This window comes from Callorhinchus milii, unplaced genomic scaffold, assembly GCF_018977255.1.
Source record: "Callorhinchus milii isolate IMCB2004 unplaced genomic scaffold, IMCB_Cmil_1.0 Scaffold19, whole genome shotgun sequence".
Taxonomy (NCBI): Eukaryota; Metazoa; Chordata; class Chondrichthyes; order Chimaeriformes; family Callorhinchidae; genus Callorhinchus; species Callorhinchus milii.
This window is the reverse complement of record NW_024704760.1, coordinates 3529420-3550002: the sequence shown is the minus strand read 5'-3', so window position 1 is coordinate 3550002 and position 20583 is coordinate 3529420. Positions and strand designations below refer to the sequence as shown.

General features: G+C 44.5%; 1 protein-coding gene across 1 annotated transcript; it reads left to right on the top strand.

The window, feature by feature from the left end:
* The first annotated feature begins 445 nt into the window (after positions 1-445).
* LOC103182523 (mucin-5AC-like) lies at positions 446-20583 on the top strand. The gene is made up of 5 exons (XM_007899586.2): positions 446-695; positions 11501-11629; positions 12085-12437; positions 18683-18826; positions 19876-20583. Exons 1-5 carry the CDS (start codon positions 617-619, stop codon positions 20053-20055), a joined length of 885 nt encoding a protein of 294 aa, XP_007897777.1. The 5' UTR covers positions 446-616; the 3' UTR covers positions 20056-20583.

Sequence of the window (20583 nt, the reverse complement as noted above, 5' to 3'; positions counted from 1 at the left end):
ACCTTTTTGAACTATCTCTCCTGCCTTGCCACTCACGAGTACAAGTTTACTACTCTCACTTTCAAACGAGCTGGAATCAAAGCATCAGTCCTTCTAATGTTAAGAGTTTAAGGTTCTAAACTTACAGGGCAAGAGTTAACAGGTATGCACTCAAGTGGTTTTGACTGCACTACTCATATCCCACGGAAAGAGAACTGACACAGAATAGAAGGGAAAATGTGTTTCATGGTGACTGTATTTTACAAAGGGAACCATTATTATCCAATGTTACTCTATTTGTTTTACTGTTTCCTGATGGTATTACAGCTATCCCAGTCATTTCAAACGCATCCAATTTGTTCCCCTGTTCAGAGCAATGCAGGGAAAAGAACCAAGTTTTCCTGAATGCATTTGTCACTGGAGGCAGTGGGGAGAATGGGAGGGAGGGGAGGAGGGGTGGGCGGCGGTGGGTGGAGGGAAAGCTTGTGGTTCAGTATAAATCATTGAATCTCGACTGAGACCACACACACCATACTATAAGCAGCCCACGTGTAAACCAAGGCACCAATTTCAGAGTAAGCAGCATTTTCAGAACCAGCAAGAACCTATAAGCAAGAATTGCAGGCAGAACTTCCTGATGTTTGGCATGGAGAGCTGCGGAAAAAGTTCAAGAAGACAGCAATCTTCTTCGGTGCTGTGTGCACTGCTTTTAATACGTAAGTAAAATCATCATCGTATGGGGAAAGACCTATTTTGTTAGGCAGAAATGTTTTGAGAGCTTAAAAAAAAATGTCTAAAGATCACCGGGAATGCGCTTGTGTCTCAATATTTACGAATGTTTAGTTTGTGGTTCTTGCGTTAATAGTTCATTCGTAACATTAACTATCGATGCAGATGCAATCAGAATTGCTATTTTAACTTTTAAAAAATGATGAGTTGCCTCCAGCCAGATGTGTAAAAACTGACTTGGTTATTTTGTTAAAGTACAAGAATTCGATAGGTGGGGATTGTCAGTCTCATTAGGGGGAAAATATAATTGGTTATCGTTGATCATTTTAATCTGAACACGTTAGGGAACAAAATAGGGATTTTTTTTTTCAGACAACGCTTTTCTCTTTTAAACATTTCATTTTGAAATAGTGTAAAATATCCTGTCCGTTGCGTACACTTTGAAAGGGTGTCATTTGCTGACAAATGACTTCTTAGCAAGAAAAATTCCAAACGTATCCTAAAGCCAACAAAATATATGTATATAGATACATGTATGAACTAAGAGACTAATAACTGCTACAGACAAGTGTAATTCAGGTAATAGTTGAGCATATTATTGATCACATTGTCTTAATCCATTTGCTCTGAAATGTTTGTAATTACAACAGCAAAATTACCTTTGTAAAGCGCCTTTCACGTCGGGAGGATGTCCCAAGGCGCTGGAATTATTTGCAAAAGTCCAGGTACATTGTTGCATTAAAAGTAACAGCATTGAGAATTCTCTGAAACGTAATGGAGGAAAGAAAGAGATTTGAAGTAACTTAGTGAGAAATAACAATAGTAATTATAACAACAATAATAATAATAATCCTTGCATTTGGCCCAGCGTCTTCCACGTCCAATGCTTCACAACTTTTACCAGAAACTATAGTGACTGTGTGTTTTGCAGGCATGTAAAGTTGGATGATTTCACTTTGATTTCCCCATTGGTGACAATAACTACATGGCAATGAATGAATGAATGAACGAATGAATGAATGAATGAACGAATGGACGAAGGAATGAATGAACGAAAATAAAGACTTCACTGCAGCGAGACATTTGGTCATTTATCTTAGGAATGAGTTAAACCCTGGAATTGTGCGTTAGTCCCGATTCCACCGTGAAAGAACATCCAAGAGACGGCAAAATTCTCAACGGTGGCTGTTGACTGGGCTAGAACTAAGCCCGCGTGAGAGAGGGATATGATCTAATAGGTCAGGAACTCTTAGTAAATCTGTTTTTGCTTATAGTGCTTAAGTTCTCCCTCTGCCAGAACAGTCACGTAGTTAAGTCAAACTACTCACACTCATCCACCTTTTCATTCATTGTTCCCTTATTGCTAGCGGATGGCCATAAAGCACAGTTCCCTTGGAGCAATAATATAGCAGCTGTTGTCTGCATCATATTGTTAATGTAACTGTTAACGGAAATGATTTACCGTGTCGGAATCCGGGTGGGGAGGGAGGTGGGATTGGTGGCGGGGTGATGCTTAATCCAGCTGATTGCCTCAGTGGAGTACAATGGGGCCAGTGCTGCTCATATTCCTGTTGCAGAGTGCTTTGCAAAAGGAACATCGTTAGGACCATTCACATCGCATCTGTGAGAGAAGTACTGGAAGGACTTTCTGGAGAAATGGGGTCACTGGTTCTCAAATCCGTTGCAGGTGGAAGGAAGTTGGCTGAGGCACTGGAGTGCGAACTGCACTACATGATAAATTAACAAGACATACCACAGTTTTTCACCCCACTGTTTTATTTCACCGCAGTACAGTAGTCGGTCACACAGCAAAACTAGGCTCAATGTTCCTTGTCTCTGTTTGTCCTCCTGCCTCGTTTAAAAAAAAAAGGCTTGTTTGCACCACTGACTCATGAACAGCTTGAACGAGTTGAGTTCTGTTTCCCCGAAACTCTCATCGATGACCACGATTTTTTCGATTGAATTTCTCTTAATCGTCCGGAAAGCAACGGTGGTTAAAGACATCAAAGGAGAGGCTGAAAGGATCCGCGCTGACGAATGGTGATGGAAAAGGTTACCGAGCAAGGTTGCCCGTTCTTATTGTAACCATATGGGCGAGCGATGCTGAAGTAATTTGGGGCAGTTTGTCTGAGCACAGAGTTAGAGAGAAAGCAGCCGTACCTTTATCAAAACCAAATTGTAGTCCCTGGGAGAGTCGATTCAGAAGAATTTAGTCTGTCCAGCTGATCTCCAGCTAATAATAATAACATGGTCACTCAAGCTATGGCTGTTCGTGGGACACTGTTGTGTGCCAATGGCTGCTGCGTTTTGCCCATAAAATATAGTCAATTCCTTACTCTACGGTATGTTCTGTGAAGCGCTTAGAGATGTCTCGAAGACACGATAAGGCGCTATATCAAATGCAAAGGCTGTTGTGATTAATATTATCTCTCCTTTAAAATCAAACTTTTTGGGGGTCTTCGGTGCTGCATGATTGCTTGAGTGCACATCGAACAAGGATCATCCAGCTTAGTTTTCCTTTACGACAAAGGACTGCGGTGAAATAAAACAGTGGGGTGAGAAAATTCATCACATACTGCAACTCGCAATCACTCCGTTAATTTATTGTTCTTTTGCTTTATTTTTCATCTGTTTCCACCATTCTCTGCCCCACCCTCTCCCTCCATCCTAACCCCTCCAGACACTCCTCCATAACCACAGCCACAAATCATAGGTGAAGCAGACAACAGCAACAAGAATAACTTGCATTTGTGTAGTGCTTCTCACACAGGGAAGCGTCCCAGAGCTCCTTGACAGTCAGAGCACTTGAAGGGGGAGCATGTGGGGAGTGAGCAGGAGAGGGTCATCAGACCAGGTGATTGATTTGAAGAAAAACACCAGCGTGGACCTGATGGGCCGAATGGCCTGTTTAGCACTCAACCATTCAATTCCTCGCTCACTCTCTCTGTCTCTCTCTGCCTCTGCCGGAATGTGCTGGGCGAAGACTGGATTGGGACGGGGCTCCTACAACCCTAAATTTGGGGTCATATTTATGTTCCTCGGTGATCGCAGGGGGACGGAATGTGTTTAGGAACGTCATAATTGCCATAATCGCTTTGTTTGAAATTCAAAACATCAAATTAAGTGAAGTAAGCTCACCAAGTGTTTCCCTAGGAACACTCACATTCCTGGCAGATGAGTGGGTTTCACTTGAATGCAGCTGCTGATCCAAGTGAATCTTATCTTTGCCTGTGTAGTTTTGAGTTACCTTCGCGAAAAAATAATAATAAATTGGTCTCTCAATCAATCCACGACTGTTTGCAGGACGCTGCTGTGCGCAATTGGCTGGCGTGCTTCCCCCCACAAAATATACAGTGAATTCACTTTACAGTGTATTCTGTGAAGCGCTTTGAGACGTCTCGAAGAGGCGATAAGGCGCTATATATTAAACGCGAGGATTATTATCACTATAACATGAGCTGTCATCCTTCCGCTCATGCAATGTGCTCGTGACACGTTTTTCTCGTGTTGCACTATCAATCTGCGCTTGAGTTTCCTTTCCACATACAAGCTGGCGTTGGGGTGGGGGCGGGGGGAGGGTGACATGCGTGCGTGTCCACCTCCAGAGCTCCAAAATTCCACCCAGTCTTAGCCCTTAAGACCACTTTGGCTTCCAATTTGAGATTGCTCAAAATCGTGGAAGAATTCTGTTTGAAATTTAGAATTATGTTCCAATTTCAGACTAGATTTGAGACTAACAATTCTGTAACGTTACATCTCGCGGCAAAGTGATCTTACAGACTAAGACTAGGTGGAATTTCAAGTGTTCTGCCCTAACGGTTGTTGCTGACTTGACACTTTGCCAGTGTATCTTCAGATCTTGCTCAGTGTTTCTCCACTCGGCTGCTTCTCGCACTGGGGTGAGGCAACTGTGTGAAGTCATCCTTCAAGGATATAACCTCACCAACACAACTTCCATCACCCTGTCTCTTCCTCTCCCCACCCACCCCACCCCCACCCCCAACAGTCCGAGTTTGTTCACTCAACTACGCCCCCACCACCCCTCTCCACAGACAGTTCCACAGGCACAGACGCTCCAACATCAACCTAAGGTTCCACACCCATTTCCTGGTGCGAACTTTGTGCAGCGTTGCGATATTCTCTTAGACCAAGTTGCCGCCCTTGGATTTCTGTCAGTCAGACAGATCCAGACAACAGATATTCTGGACAGCTGTGCGTTTGGGTCACTGGTACATATTTGGAACAATATAAAACGATCGCAGCCCAAAATTATTTTCATTGTGAATCGGGCACAGACTCCTGCATTGAAAAGTTGGCTTGGGAAAATTAAGCAGTGATGTACAAACTGATAGACTGAATTAAGAGGGCGATCAGGGAGGGGTGCAGTGGTTCAGCAAACCAGGGGTTTGATTTTAGCTCAAACTAGTTGTGTTAAAGTCTCTTTCTGCCACAATAAATATTCCGCTTCAACAAGTCCAGGAAGTCTTGAAGTGCTTATAGTAGGGGCTGAGTCTATTTCACAAAAAATGCTTATAATTTTCACAAATTAGCATTTTATTAATGATTTCGATCCGAAATACCGGAGCAAATTGGTGGTGATGAAGCAGTGGCTTTTTTTTCTCTGAGGTTGGGATAAATTGCCCTTTGCTGTGAATTTCCCCATTGTTGGGGATTAATTGCCCTCTTCTCTGCCCCACTGTTGGGTGGGAGCTGTGGGAGCGTCTGGTTCTGTTGTCCGACTCAGCAAAGTGTTAAATATGTTTAACACTTTAAATATGTTTGACACTGTTTCACCTGAAAACTTGCAGTATGATCAGAATCATTTTTTTTCCCCGCAGTTCTTAAAATGAAACCGTTTTTTCTAAATTAAGGCTGGAAATTTGAATTTTTACACTTCTGCTCTCTCAAATTGAAAGTCAATAAAGTGGCCTTAATATTATTAATAAAATACCAATGACTGGGTGGAATTTGGGCCATTGGTATTTTATTAATAATAATCCTTGCATTTGATATGGTGCCTTATCACGTCTTCGAGACGTCTCAAAGCACTTCACAGAATATACCGTAAAGTGAATTGACTCTATATTTTGTGGGCGAAACGCGGCAGTCAATTGCGCACAGCAGCGTCCCCACAAACAGTTGTGGATTGACCAAATTATTAATTCTTTTAGAATTTACTGTAATATTATTGTTGATAATTATAAGTTCGGGTTCAAACCTCACATCTGAGCTTGAGCTCACACTCTAAGCTGACGCTCCAGTGCAGTATCTGTGCGTCTGCCCACAAAATAATTCAATATATGTTAATTGTCACTGAGATATTTGAAGGCTCTATATGAATGTTCTTTGCTTCTCAAAGCATCACTTTCCTGTGCTTAACCGATCAACAATTACAGGATAAAGCTCAATTCCCTTTGGTCACTCTCGTACTCCTACCCTCCCAAGGAGGGTAGGGGTACGAAGGAGGGTAGGGGTAGGAGGGTGACCAAAGGCATGGTCAAAGAGAAAGGTCTTGAAACAGTCCTTGAAGGAGACGAGGGAAGAAGTAAAGCAAAGGGGGACTGTAGGGTGTAGTTCCAAAGGTGGGGGCAGAACGGCTGATAAAGTGGGCGGACCGAAGTAATGGAATGTGTTCCAATGGCTCTATCGGGTTCCCAAGCCTGTAATCTCTACTGTTTTGTGCTATTTCAATGACCGTAAGCTATTGCCTAAGGATATACCAGACATTTATATCAGCGACATTAGCCAGAAGGGTTTTTTTGCAGGAAGCACAATCAAGTTAAAAAACAGTAGAAAACAGCTCAGAAAATGGATCATTGGAGAAAATTTCAATTCCACTCCCCCTCAAATTGGAGCCTTTTATTTGAACATAATTGTTAACATCTGCAATTTTGAATGGCGTATGTAACGAGCAAAGAAACTCTTTTTACAATGCAATGTAACATGCGCTTGCTCCAAATTGCTTGGAAGCACTTTCCCGAGGATAAATTCTAATAAAATTTTAGTTTTTATTGAATAAATAGCAACTTATGCAACGACCGTAAATTAACTAGATGCCCAGTGTGGCAAAAACAGTTTCCTTTTGGGATTCCTTTCTGCAAACAACAGATTTTTGTCTGTTTTTTGTTGTTTTTTTTTATCTTCGCTTCTCTCCCACTTCCAATGTTGTAGGAATCCTCGCATTTGATATAGCGCCTTATCGCGTCTTCAAGATGTCTTAAAGCGCTTCACAGAATATACTGTAATGTGAATTGACAGGGTATTTTGTGGGCAAAGACTTGAGCTGGGGTATCAGTCCCAGATTCCCTCCAGCACCTCACCATTTGTAAACCTGGACACTGAATGTTTGGCAAGCTCATAATAATCTGGAAAATTAGTTCCACACACACGCACACACACACAGAGTGTGCTGTACATCATTTCTTTGGGGCCGTTGAATGTTTTCAAAGCTCAACACTCGGCTTCGGTTATGTAATACTCACAGGCACGTTGGGAGTCACTTGTGTTGACTCGGAGGTGTTTTCTCGGGCTTTATCCAGCAGGCATTTCTTGCAGAATAATAGTCTCTTCCAAGGACCATCTGTGGCTTTATTATATCTCATCAATGGGCTGAGGGTTGCCAAGCATTTGCTGAAACTACTGAAGCATGAGGAAGACATTACATCAGTACAATTAAGTAACATTTTCCAGAGTCCAGCTGGGAAACATATTACCCAGTCAACCCATGTGAGGATCCTTTTTTATTCCCTCCACTTTGAATGTAAACTCATGCATTAACTCTGCGAGCAGGAATAGCACATCCTTTACATCAGAGGTGCAAAATAATAATAATCCTTACATTTGATATAGCGCCTTATCGTGTCGTCGAGATGTTTCGAAATGTTTCACAGAATATACTGTAAAGTGAATTGACTGGGGATTTCGTGGGCGAAATGGAGTATGAAGTAACTATCACATCATATTTCAATCAGTCTGTGATGATCATCACCCATTATAATGGTTGCCCACAGGGAAATGATACCTCTTGTTACTTTTCCAGCAACAGCGACAACTTGAATTTACATGGTGCCCTTCACACAGGGTCGTGTTTCACAGTGCTGCACATTGGTGGGATGAGAGTTTGAGAAAGGGAGAAGGTGAAGGTGGAGGTGACCATAGTTGCGTTGAAGACGTACGTCTTAAGGTGGGATTCAAAGGTAGATAGAGAGGGCAGCAGTGTTGCACGATGATATCCAACTCAAGCCAATGGCTAAGGCTGGCAAACCATTCAAAGCTCGTCGATACACAGAAACATATTCAAAAGGAGGCTGTTTGGCTCACAGTGTCCGTGCCAATCAGACGTAACAAACTATTTGCTAATTCGGCATGTATTACCATACGTTAGAAGGCCCAACATATGTTCAGCCCTCACGTGAGTGGTTCAGCGTTGTTACGGACGTGGATCCACAGGCTATTTCGGTTTGATCTCAAGCTCTATTGTTTGTCGCTTGAAGGCAATGGGCAACGCTCATTATTTAACTGCAAGCGGGGAAACACCTGCTGGGAGTGTAAACACCGCATCTTCTCCAGTCCCTGTGTAAGGAATAGAAATAGCATTGCAGAAATCTTAGTGGATGGGCGGGCCCGTGGGCTAAGCAATGGTGACAATGAATCCCAATTACTAATCAGCCAGGGATAAAGCTATTTCTGCCCGTGGGCGACCAGTATGGCAATGCAGCTCCTCAGCCTGCCAACAGCATGAGCGTGTTTTTCAGCCATCGTTCCCACTACTTCCTTCCCCTCATTCTCTGCTCTCTTCCTGCATTGAAGTCATTCAGCAGCTGTTGGTAGCACAGGCTCTCACTCACCTGTATGGCCTGAGAGCTTTCGGTGCATTCAGACACCCAGGTAACGTAGGTCACCCTCTCCCTCCCCTCCTCTTTGAAAACATACCGAACAAGTCCGGGGTTTGTTGGTAGAGGTTTATGCAGATAATTATGATACATATATATACACACACAGGCACACACGTATACACACACACACATACATACATTCATATACACTCTGCCTCCATCCTCAGGAACTCCATCCTGCAATCCCTCTGCTTCGCCTCCTCCTTTGCCTCCTTCAAGACCTGTCTCAAGACCCTCCTCTTACACCGTGCTTTTGATCACCCTGCTTCCCCCCCACCCCTACCCTCCACCCTCCCCAATCCCGTCCTTCAGTGTCCAAAACACTGATTATTCAGCGCTTTGGGATGTCCTCCCGACGTGAAAGGCGCTGTACAAATATAATGTTATTGTTGCTGTATTCACACAGATATACACAGACACACATTTGTATATACACACACATACTTATACACCCACACATGCATATACACACGTAGACATACATACACATATACAGTATGTACACATACGTATACACACACACATATGTACGCAGAAAGTGGACGTCTAAGTGACAGATGTGTTTGGTTTCAGAGCTCAGTCACGTTGACCCCTTGAGATGCATCAATGACCACAGCTCTCACCTCGGATTTAAGTAGGATTTTTTTTGGAGGCGGGGGCTGGGAGGCTTATCTTTGAGCGGGAAAATCTGAGTATGTTTCTATAAATAAGGTGCAGATTATATCCTTTTTAGGATCAATTTCCTCTGGTTAAAATTCCAGGAGTTGTTTGTGCTCGAAACTGTTAATTTTTGTGAATTTTATTTTGAGAAGGAAATAAAGCCTCACTTGCCAAACAACTTTGATATTTCTTTCCCAACACTGACCGGAAAACAAAGCCCAAACCAGTTATAAATAAGCCTTTGATGAGATTGCCTACATTTGAGTTAAACAATGTTTGACCTGTCTGACAGGCCCTGAATTCTCTCCCTTGTGGTACTCATTTTCTTACACACACTGTAAATAAAAGGAAGTGAATGCAGTTCCCCGTGAAATAAAATCCCTAAGGATTTCTCTCGGGCAAACTTCATTCTCCCGTCGATGTTTCTGTAGTACCACTGACGTGGATTTGTTTGTGTTGGGTAAGGTAGAGGGACCCATGTTCAGCCTTCAATGCGCGAAAAACAATGTATAGGAATTGCAGATAAAATGTACCCACAATACACTCTCTCTGCAATGTCTTCGAGAACAGAACTGCATAAAACCTGCATTGTGAGGGGAAATAATTGTGGTCTTTACGCCGGTAACAAGGCACTCGGTCAATGTGTGCCTTGTGTCAGAGTTCAGCGTACTTCACTCAATGTTTCTGTGAGGTCCACTGCACATTGTCACAATGGGAATTGAGGCTAAAAGGCTGTGGAGTCCTGTAGCTTAGCAGTTAGAGCACTCGCGAGAGCGAGTTCGATTCCCGGGCAGGGCAAAACATTGGGCAAGTTTGCCTTACTCCACACGCCTCTGTTTACCTAGCAGCAAGTGGAAACCCGGTTGGTAGTCAGTTGGCGGATCGCTTTTCCGTAAGTAATAATAATTCCTTCAAAAATATAATAATAAATTGGCGAATTCAATCCACAACTGTTTGCGGGACACTGCCGAGTGCAATCGTCTGCCGCGTTTCGCCCACAAAATATTTACGGTCAATTCATTTTACAATATATTCTGTGAAGTGCTTTGAGACGTCTCGAAGACGTGATAAGGCACTATATCAAATGGAAGGATTGTTGTTATTATTATATTACAGCAGCAGAAAGCGGAACAAAATCAGTCAAAACATTCTGCAGCAACATAAACCGAAAATGCTCAAACATTCCTCGGTTCGGGGGACTGTACTGATCGGGTGAAGCTTGGCAGTGGAAAGTGAGGGAAAGTTCACGGCGAACAAACAAAATAGTCTTGAGATTTATGATGCCATCAGTCACTTCCTTAAGGTTTGGGCTGGGACCACTTTACGTTCCGAATCTGCAGCCAGAAAGTGCTTGATATTAACATCATGGCTTCTTGTCTCCGTCCCATTTTGTTTCAGCCGCTCGGGATTTTAATATGCTCTGCGATCCTCGAACGAAAAAAAAAAGCACAGGGCCATTTATCAAGCCTGGATTGGAACTCTCTTGAGTTGAAATGTATTCTCCTCTTGCCTTCCTTAAAGTAACTTCATCATTGTTTTAAATCCCAGTGTTAGCAGACGAGCAAAATGGACAGATGTCTGTCTGTCTCTCTCTGGTATAACCAGGGGCCAGAGAGAGAGAGAGAGACACCTCTGACACCTTCCAGCTGTCTTCGCGATGCTTCTGAATGCCGTTGCTCACGGCCAAACGGCTCAGCCACATTTCAGTCGTGGGGTTTTGTTTTACGCAGGGTGACCCAAAAAGTTGTGATACCATTACAATGCCTAATAAGTCGTAAATAAATGACGATATTTTGTGGGGGGGTGGTTTAGATAATAGAGTAGATATCACGACATTTTGGTCTTCCTGTATTAGAAGCGATATTTTTTGTTCATCTCCTCTGTAGCCTCTGGTGATTGTAAACAAGGTGACAAAGAGTCTGTGCAAACGATAATCTTAGCACCGTCGAGACGCCTCGAAGCGCCCTGCATGTTTTCAATGTGAAGTGTAGTGACTGCGCATTTTGTAGGCAAGTGCGAGAGCTAATCTGAGTGCAACAATTTGCATTTATATAGCGCCCTTCGCACGGGGTGGCTTGCCGGAGCGCTTGAAACAGCGTCCTGCGAAGAGCCATGAAGTGAATGACCAGTTTTATGGGGAGATTATTACTGGCCAGGACAAAATCTGGTGTAGCAAGGCAAAGCCTGATAACTTGATGTCTTCCTAACAATCTGTGTGTTACTTTTTCAAACCATAGTCCAATGGAGCTGCTATGCTTCGGCAAATGAATCCACCACCGAAGCTCCTATCAGTTCTACAGCTGTGATCAGCACGACAGGCAGCGAAAGCGTGTCAACTGTGGAACCAAGTAATTCTGCGAACGCAGGTAGGAACGGTCTTCAAACTCTCATTTCTTAGTTAATTCAGTGCCTGTCGAGAGTCTACGCCCATGTGGGTTGTGATATCACCTGAATCACAGCGAGCTAGGCCAGTTTGCGTGCCTGGTTTACGTGTCCTCATAAGCCAGAACTCAAACAGTGATGATCTCAATGTTTGGTGATACGACAGCCATCACCGGTAATAATGATCGCTTGTCCGTTTACCGCGTTTCCTAATAAATTAGAATCATTCCTTGGTTTGGATTTTAGTCGTACGTTCAGTAAAGTCCAACGTATCGGAGCATTGCTGCTGTAGCTGCTGCCGCTGTTGCTTGGCTTTTAAACCTCCGCCTGCTCCTGCTGCTTTGTGGAATTTGTTTAGCCCTCGGTCCGTGAATAAAGTAGCCTTCAGCGTGAGCAGGGCTCCTCTTAACAAGTCAATTGCATTGTTTTGGTGTTACAGAAATCACGTCTGCGCCGACTAATAGCGTGTTGGTAACTGACGATCCAATTGGCTCGAGTGTAGCCGTTACAAGTACATCCCCGGTGGGGTCAGTGACTACAACCGACCCAGCGTCACCAAGCTCGGAAAGCCATGACAACGAGACAACACTTCTGAGCACTGCCATCAGTAGCTCAGCCATCACCAGCCCCACCGCCAACACCAGCTCGGCAACTGTTAAGGAAAGTGATCCCATCATCCACTCATCACCTCCTTCAACTGTTGCCCCGACTCAGTTCAAAACTGTCTCGACTCTGCCAACTGTAACATCAGAGGAATCGTCGATCACTACTGATAAATCAAGCAAAGCTTTGGTAAGTGGCTGAGTTATCACTGCGTGAATAATAATAATAATAATACGTGCATCTGATAAAGCGCCTTATCGCGTCTTCGAGGCATCTCTCAGAATATACTGTAGAGTGCAGTGACTGTGGATTTTGTGGGCGAAGCACGGCGGCCAAGTGTGCACAGTGAGGTCCCACAATCAGTTGTGGATTGAGCGACCAAATTATGCTATTAAATGCTATTAAAAACTCAACCATGTTATCAAACCTTTTGCCTGTCGACATGAAGGACGGCAATGTTATGAGGCCCATGTAGTTGATGGTGAAACAGCTCTGGTTTACGTCAATGTAGGCGCTCATTCAGTAATCCTCACCTACAAATACACAGTCACTCCACTTTACGGTTAAAATCCTGTGATGCGCTTTGAGACGTGTCCCCCCCCCCCCCCCCCCACACCCAGCCTGAAAGGCGCTGTGTCAGACGCAAGGATTATTATTATAGTAATCTGAGGACCTGTGTGATAAATAAAACAAACAACCAATTGCATTTGTATAGCGCCTTTTTAGTTGAAAGGAGCCATACAAATGTATACACAATAAACCTTGCACTTGATATAGTGCTTCAGTTTGAATGATGAGACCATTATTGTGATGACAACAGGACAAAAATGTGATTTGTGGAACAAAATGCTCTCTAAAATGTATGGGCTGAAAAGAATGAAATAATTTCTTGCTGCCTGAACCTTCTGCCACATTAATTTCAGGGAACAAAAATTGCTTTAAAAACAGGAAAAGTGTCTCTCCAGGGTTTCCTCACCTCCCGCACACTAACAATAGATCAGTTGAATGTTGATGTCTTTCAAGAAGTAAATGTTTAATATCCTTTTTTGAAATAGCCTCAAATAGCACTTCCTGATTTTTAACACGCTGCTACTGAAATACACTCGGAAACTAAAAGAAAGTTCATCTCACAAGACTCTGGTAGACAATTGTCAAACAAAAGCTGGTAAACATTTCCCCTCCGTGATACGAGTATAACTCTCACGGTGTGAGTGAGCACGGTTATTTTTAAAATAGCTCCAAGCTCCGGAGGTATTTATGTTAAAGACCTCACATCTGCTGCACATTAGAAAATAATGAGGTACACTTTGCAGCTTTTTAAATATTAACACCGGCCACAGTTTTGAAACGCCGCAAATTCTACCCCGATATTGAGTGGCAGGTCAGCGTAATAATAATAATAATAATAATCCTTGCATTTGATATAGCGCTTTTCACGTCGGGAGGACGTACCAAAGCACTTCACAGAACACACTGTAAAGTGAATTGACTGTATATTTGTGGGCGAACGCGGCAGCCAATTGCGCACAGCAATGTCCCACAAACAGTCGTAGATTGAAAATGACCAATTTATTATTGTTTTGGGTTTTTGGAGGGATTATTATTAGGCTCTGTGTGGAGTAAGGAAACTTGCCCAAGGTTTCGTTCGCCCTCTGCCTGGAATTGAACTCAGGTCTCTCACTTGCAAAGCGAGTGCTCTAACCACTGAGCTACAGGACTCCAGCGTAGGAAAGGAATGTAACCGTGCTGTAAAGTTCTGATGAAATGCAAAAGCTCTTGTCGTCCACAAACAAACTGCCCTTGTCCTCTCTCGGTTACACTGCAGTTGTCATTGTTCTTTCGTCTGATTCAAGACCCAAGGTCATCGCACGGCGATCACTGAAAGAGGCAATCTTTTCGCTCCAATTTTTAGAACCGCATTTATGATAATCATAGTTTAATTTGATGCAGCACCTTTCTGCGTCGTCGAGACACCTCGAAGATTTTGCTGTGAACTGTAGTGATTATGTATTTGCAGGCAAACGGAGCAATCAATTTGCAACACAGCAATGTCCCACAAACAGCCATGCAGTGATTTGACCAATTTTATTGGGGGGGATTGTTGGACAGTACACCGGGAGAAAGTCTCTTTTCTTTTCAAGTACAGTAATGCCATGGGATTTTTAACATCTGTCTGAACAGGTAGATGAGTCCTCCTTTTAACATCTCCTCCAAGGGATGGCATCTCCAACGATGCAGTACTTAACATACACTGCATTGGAGTAACAGCCTGTGAGATGACATGGAGGCTTGAACCCACAACCTTCTGATTCAGAGGCGAGACCACCACCAAATGAACCAGGCTGATTTCCATTTGAAAGAGACAGCGAAAAGACATTTATGCTGCAATCAGTGTTTGATAAACCCCCAACCAAACGTACCCTGTCTATGAACATTAGAATGTGTCTTATTTAGTGGTAGCAATGAATGCATGGAATACTCTATGTGGTTCTGTGTGTGTGTGTGTGTGTGTGCAGGTAGCAGAGCTTGTAGAAATTATAATCTAAAATACCATTGTGCAAAATGTTATCATAGGAGAACGTTCTTGTATTTGAATTCAGACTGAGTTGCAGAAGGAATGGCTAAACAGACTGAGATGCAAATATTGTGAATTGGCCATTGTCCTCGCCAGTCCGTGGCAATAATACTCCAAAGGCAACTAATCGCCCTCCAAGCACAAAACGTCTCGGCCACAGAGGTGAACCTTTGTCAGGCTTCAAGAAAAAAAAGCTACACAAAAGAACCTAGTAAGGATTTCCACTGTGTATAAAAATATTTCTGTGGGTGAAAACATTCAGATCAAATCCTGTGTACTGAGAGGTTTTTTGTGTTCTCTTTGAAAGAGTTCATTTTCTCTCACTCGCTTCAGTCAGATACAACTGATTATAGGTTCATATCAAATGTCTTTTTTTCCCATGGACCTTTTGAATGGTTTTACTGGACTTTTGATTTCCATCAACCTGCAGTGTCAACCATCTATGCTTAGCAGTAAAACTGCAGCCAAATACTCCCTGAAGGCAATGACTAAAATGATTTCCATGTGATCCTAAGGCTATGCTAAAGGCTTTGCCAGTGGAAAGGAATATTGTAAAACAAATTACCACTGCATTTTTGAAGCGAGGCCAACCTTAAGCCTGGCCTAAACTTCATATCAACGCTTTGAGACGTCCTCCCAGTGAAGTCTGCCTGAAAGGGTGGTGGAAGCAAATTGGATAGTAGTTTTCAAAAGGGAGTTGGATAGGCACTTAAAAAGGAAAAAATTGGAGGGCTATTGGGTAAGAGCGGGGGAGTGGGACTAGTTGGATGGCTCTTTCAAACAGCCGGCACAGGCACGATGGGCTGAATGGCCTCCCTCTGTGCTGTAAGATTCTGTGGTTTTAAGTTGGCCTTTAATGGGATGTCCCATAACAATCACATGTTGATAAAGACACTGGATGAAGGTTTTGGGTGGGAATGCACGTGGAAGCAATTGTGAGCACGAGTGGCTGTTCGTTTCCTTCAGAAAAGCCTTGTTTCGAGGCTGAATGTGTTGGACCGCATGAGAATGAGCACCTCGATGCATTTGTCCGAATACAAGTGTAATTTAGACGTCTTTGGGAGTCTTTCAGATTAGTGGAGAAGCCGTTGGAATTCTCAGTCGCAACTCAACTCAGCCCTCTGCAGGCGTATGAATCTTGGTCTAACATTCAGCTTGTCGTGAACATTAGTTCTGTAGAAGACTGTGGGCCGGTGCCAATTCACTCACTAAACCGTTGTGAAACTGGGGCAATTTGTCATTTTCTGACTCTCCTTCCAGCGCGTGAGACATCAGTTCCCCAGACAATGGGATATGCTGTGCGAATAGGTGATCTGTTTCGACTAAAACCAGAGAAAACGAAAGCATTTGCCGTGCCTGAGAGCCTTTCCACCTTTCGCTAATTCTCCGATGCTATTTAAATTGCCCTGGATATCCCTCTGTGTGGCGGAGAGGCGGTCTGTTGACATGAGGAGGCATCTTAAGGGGGAGTTGATGTTCAAATGACAGCCTGTGAATGAATTTTTAATGGCTCCACAATTGATGGAACAATTAGCTTAAGTATGCTCCATTAAGGAATTCAAATATAATTACCAGGCTCCTCTCTTGTGCTGACGCTTTTGAAATGACCTGCCCCTGCAAAAATGTCCTCGGAATTTACCAGGTCAATTGACAGACCAGCTGTGTGAGCTGCCTTCGGGTCAATACTAGTGGACTATATCCACCGCCAAGCAGTAGAGTCGTTCAGACTGCATCATTTCAGCCTGTGATGGATTGCCCGCTTGAAATGCCTCTGCAAGATTGCTATTCTTCTGCGTTAAACGTTTCCCCACGAGCCTTCCTTCAGCTGATTGGCAAGACAGGCTAAGGAGGAGACAGGGACCTGTTTTGTCATTTTCAATGCCAATTGCTCTCTGCTCGGCTAAAAGCGCAGCATGTGTCTTGTGCCAGCTCGGCTCAGTCAGTGGCAGTCTCGCCTCTGAGTCTCAAGGTTGTGGTTCAGATATTTGAGCTCACTTTAGGCTGGCACTCCGGTGCAGTACTGGGGGTAGGGGGTTAGCCAGGATTAGTCAGTTGGATGTTAAAGATCTTCTGTCGTTCGTAAAAAAAAACATTTCTTTACACTTCAACGCATGGCCCTTGAATGTCGTACGGGCAAAAATCAAATTGGGATGTTTAGAAGGGAGTAAGAGGTGTTGAGTGGGGGTGGGGGGTGGGGAAGAGAAAAGGCTGAGAAATGGGAATTAAATCATTTGCCATAGCCAAATAACAACAATAACTTTGGTTTATGGTATGCCTCTCTCGCAGGATGATGTTCCCAGAGCACTTAATAACAGGCTCAATGAGCTCAAAGCCTTCTCCTGTTCCAATATTAACGTCATTCGACTGAAGGTCCACTGTGTTTTTGAGATGTAACTTAATTAAGCTTGTAGGCGCCTTAGCTTGGATGCTCTCCATGAGGGGAGATGGTGTGCATGTGTATGTTTTAATAACTACACCCAAATCCTTTTCCTTTTCCTCCTTCACCAATAGACACCTCTTCACCGTACACACGCATTTCACATTTCCTGTCCCAATGACAATATTATACTTCTCTGCCTACCCGGTTCCTCCCTGCTGCTGTTGTTTATTTTGCCAGGGTGATTATAGATGAAAAATACATTCAAGCAAAATCTTTGGTTTGGAGAGAGTAGAAGAATACAATGCGTTATCGGGTCCTTTCCCAGCTCCCTACCAACTACAACCTGTATTCGTATAGCACCTTTCATGCACTGATAGGATCTTGGAGCATGGCACAAAGGCAGAGTTTGAGCATTGCACTGAGGAAGGGATAAGAGAGGTGAGTGTTCAACATCTCACATATTCTTACAAGTTGCACTCACCAGAGGAAACCAGAGGATCAATGGATTCATTTCCTGCCTCTCCCCTCTCCCTCTCTCTTTCTCGACCTTTATTCGACTCCCTCTTGGAAAGATCCCAGGTGGACAGAACAGAACTCCCGCGGTTGTAATTCAGGAGAAACTGTCAATGAATTGGCAACATCATTCAATGGGGCTGGTGCAGGAAATAGGAAATGTCATCGTGGTGTGGAAGAAGTGGGAGAGGCAGAGCATTGAATCATGTGGAAATATGTGTTGAGTGAGCGAGTATGTGAGTGGACATTGGGTGTGAGAACATGAATAGACTCAGCTGCGATGCAAGTTTTCCTTTCCACACAGTGTCATTAACGGCTGGAACGGAGTTGCCAGGAAGGGTGGTTGAGGCTGCAATGGGAAGTGTCAAACTGTGAGCTCAAGTCCTGACTGTAGGGGCTTGAACCCACAACCTTCTGGGCAAGAGGCAAGAGAGTGCTGCCAACTGCGCCAAGCAGGCATCTGCCAAGCATACAATAACCCGACAATTTTCGTTTTTGCCATTCTCATCCCCTTTGCCCATTTCTTTACTTATTTCTTTGTAAATGCCTGCATAGCGCTCTAACTGATTGGAGGGAGAACCATTAACCTTATTGGTTAAACACATGGAGCCTTGACATTCCTCACAGATGTTGTCACAGAATTAGCATCAACGACAAAGAAAACCCACATTCTGTCCCCTCCCACACGTAGACACATAAGCTGTCTTCCCCACCACACTCCTCCCCTACTTCCTTGACACCCTTCCCTCCAACGTCCTGCTCCCTTCCCATGAAAATCCCACGTTTGTGGGACATTGCCGTGCGCAAATTGGTTCGCCTGCAAAACACACAGTCACTTCGGAGTGTGGAGCATACTTCTTGATGGTCCCGAGGACCACTTTCGGCCCCTGGGCCACAGGTTGGTGACCAATACTTTAAATTAAAAATGTCTGTCTGTATTCAGATTATGGCCCTTTATTTTTCCAGATCAGGACGCACAGTGCCCAAGAAATAAAATCACCGAAAGTGCTCCCCACACTAATCGTCCTCGGATGCCTGCTTGGCATAGTCATCTTGCTGGCGTACTACTTCAAGAACAAGCAAAGCTGGAGCCCAAAGTCCGTCAGACTGGTAAGTGTCTAATTTGTGGAGTCCCCTAGCGTAGCAGTTAGTGCGCTCGCCTCGCAAGCGAGAGGACCTAGGTTCGATTCCCAAGCAGGGTGAAACCTGAGGCAAGTTTCCTTACTCCACATGCCTTTGTTTACCTATCGGTAAGTAGGAACCAACTGTCCACTCAGCGCTGTTCTCAGATCGCTATCTAACACTTATTTATCATTGTTATACTGATTTATTTTGAAGTCAAAAAGTATATTCCTCGTGAAGCGCTTTGCGACGTCTCGAAGAGGCGATAAGGCGATATATCAAATGCAAGGATTGTTATTATTTTGCCGCAGCTCCAACTATCCCTGTAAAACAAGGCCGAAATGTCTTTTGTTTTTTTAAATCCACACTTTGTAACTTTTTTTTTGGGTGTAAATGAAACCGGTTGCTTCCTCGCCAATCTTGAACCAACCTTTTACAACCAACTCAAAGCAGTCTGGCACTGCTCGCGTTCGTGGGCAGCGAGTGCCCCCTGGTGGCCAACATCGGGTCTGCACATGAACGCACCCATTCCCCTGCAACAGTGATCCGGACCCCAGGACATTAATGCTGTCTCGAACTTAGAGCGGAATCGCCTCCAGGAGAAGAGTCGCGTAGCGAGCGATTGCTTTCACTGCCTCCAAGGGTACAGAGTCGAAGCGGTTTTACTGACCCAAAATGGCCAAACGTTGGAAGCGCGCGCCCACCCCACAGGCACGAAAACGCTGGCCGAGACGTCTGCCTTCGGGGTCATCGGACCGCCGCGGATGTCACTTCCTGCGCGCCACGATCACCCGGAAGCTGGCCATTTTGGCTTTCCTTCGCGTGACGGTGAATGGGGAAGCGCTGGACAGCTGTGGTGACCCCCCCCCCACCCCACCCCCACCGTGTCCCCCGTTCCAGCGCGGCTAAACTCATCACGAATTCAGCAGGTCAGAATGACCGATTGTGATGCAACACCCCCGTAGGAGCAGCGACGACGCTATCCCGTGACAAATGTTCTTTTTTTTCGTTTTTGTTTTGTTTAACAAAAAAAAAAGGTGGAAACGGGGCCACAAGAGAACGACTGCCACGGCAACACGGCCATGTCTGACGTACCCAGGGAGCCGTCGGTGGACGCGCAGAGCAAGCCGAAATTGAACGGGGAGAACCAGAGCACGGCGTCGGGAACCGGGAACGGGCACCAGAAAAAAATGGACGAAACAGACACCGAAGTGTAATCCGGGGGGGAGGGGGATTGGAAATGACGTCAAAGCTCAGCTTCCCGATTCGTTAATTTATGGCTCCACTCCGACGGGCGAAATCCGCGGCGTTTCCCAACGCGTTCCTCGCCGCTGGTAAGGCGGGCGAGGAGGCTTTGCGAATCGCTGCAGATTTCACCCGTTTTACGTCTGTGGCTCTGGTTTGGTTCGGGGAATCGAACCCCGGGGTCGTTCAATTTGAAATTGAAGCCTTCCTCGAAAAGCACCAGGGAAAGTATCCGAGGGCCGTTCTTTCACCTCTCATATACACACCCACCACCTGCCCCCCGCCCCCTAACCCCCAACAGACCCACCGAGATTTCAGGGTACATTTCAGTGCCCTGAAGGAGCAAGGAAAAGCCAACCATCTTTTGGGGGTGGGGGGTGTACTCTGTATTCTATTTAAAGCAATGAAATACTCCGTCCATCAGCACTCGGTCCCTAACTTGGATGAGTGCATTTACATAGCACTTCAAATTACAACCTTGCCCCCACCTCTCCCCTTCC

Coding starts and splice junctions, on each gene's coding strand:
- LOC103182523 (XM_007899586.2), top strand. CDS start 617: ATGTTTGGCATGGAGAGCTGCGGAAAAAGTTCAAGAAGACAGCAATCT. Junction 696..11,500: donor GTGTGCACTGCTTTTAATAC/GTAAGTAAAATC, acceptor TTCAAACCATAG/TCCAATGGAGCTGCTATGCT. Junction 12,438..18,682: donor ATAAATCAAGCAAAGCTTTG/GTAAGTGGCTGA, acceptor TTATTTTTCCAG/ATCAGGACGCACAGTGCCCA.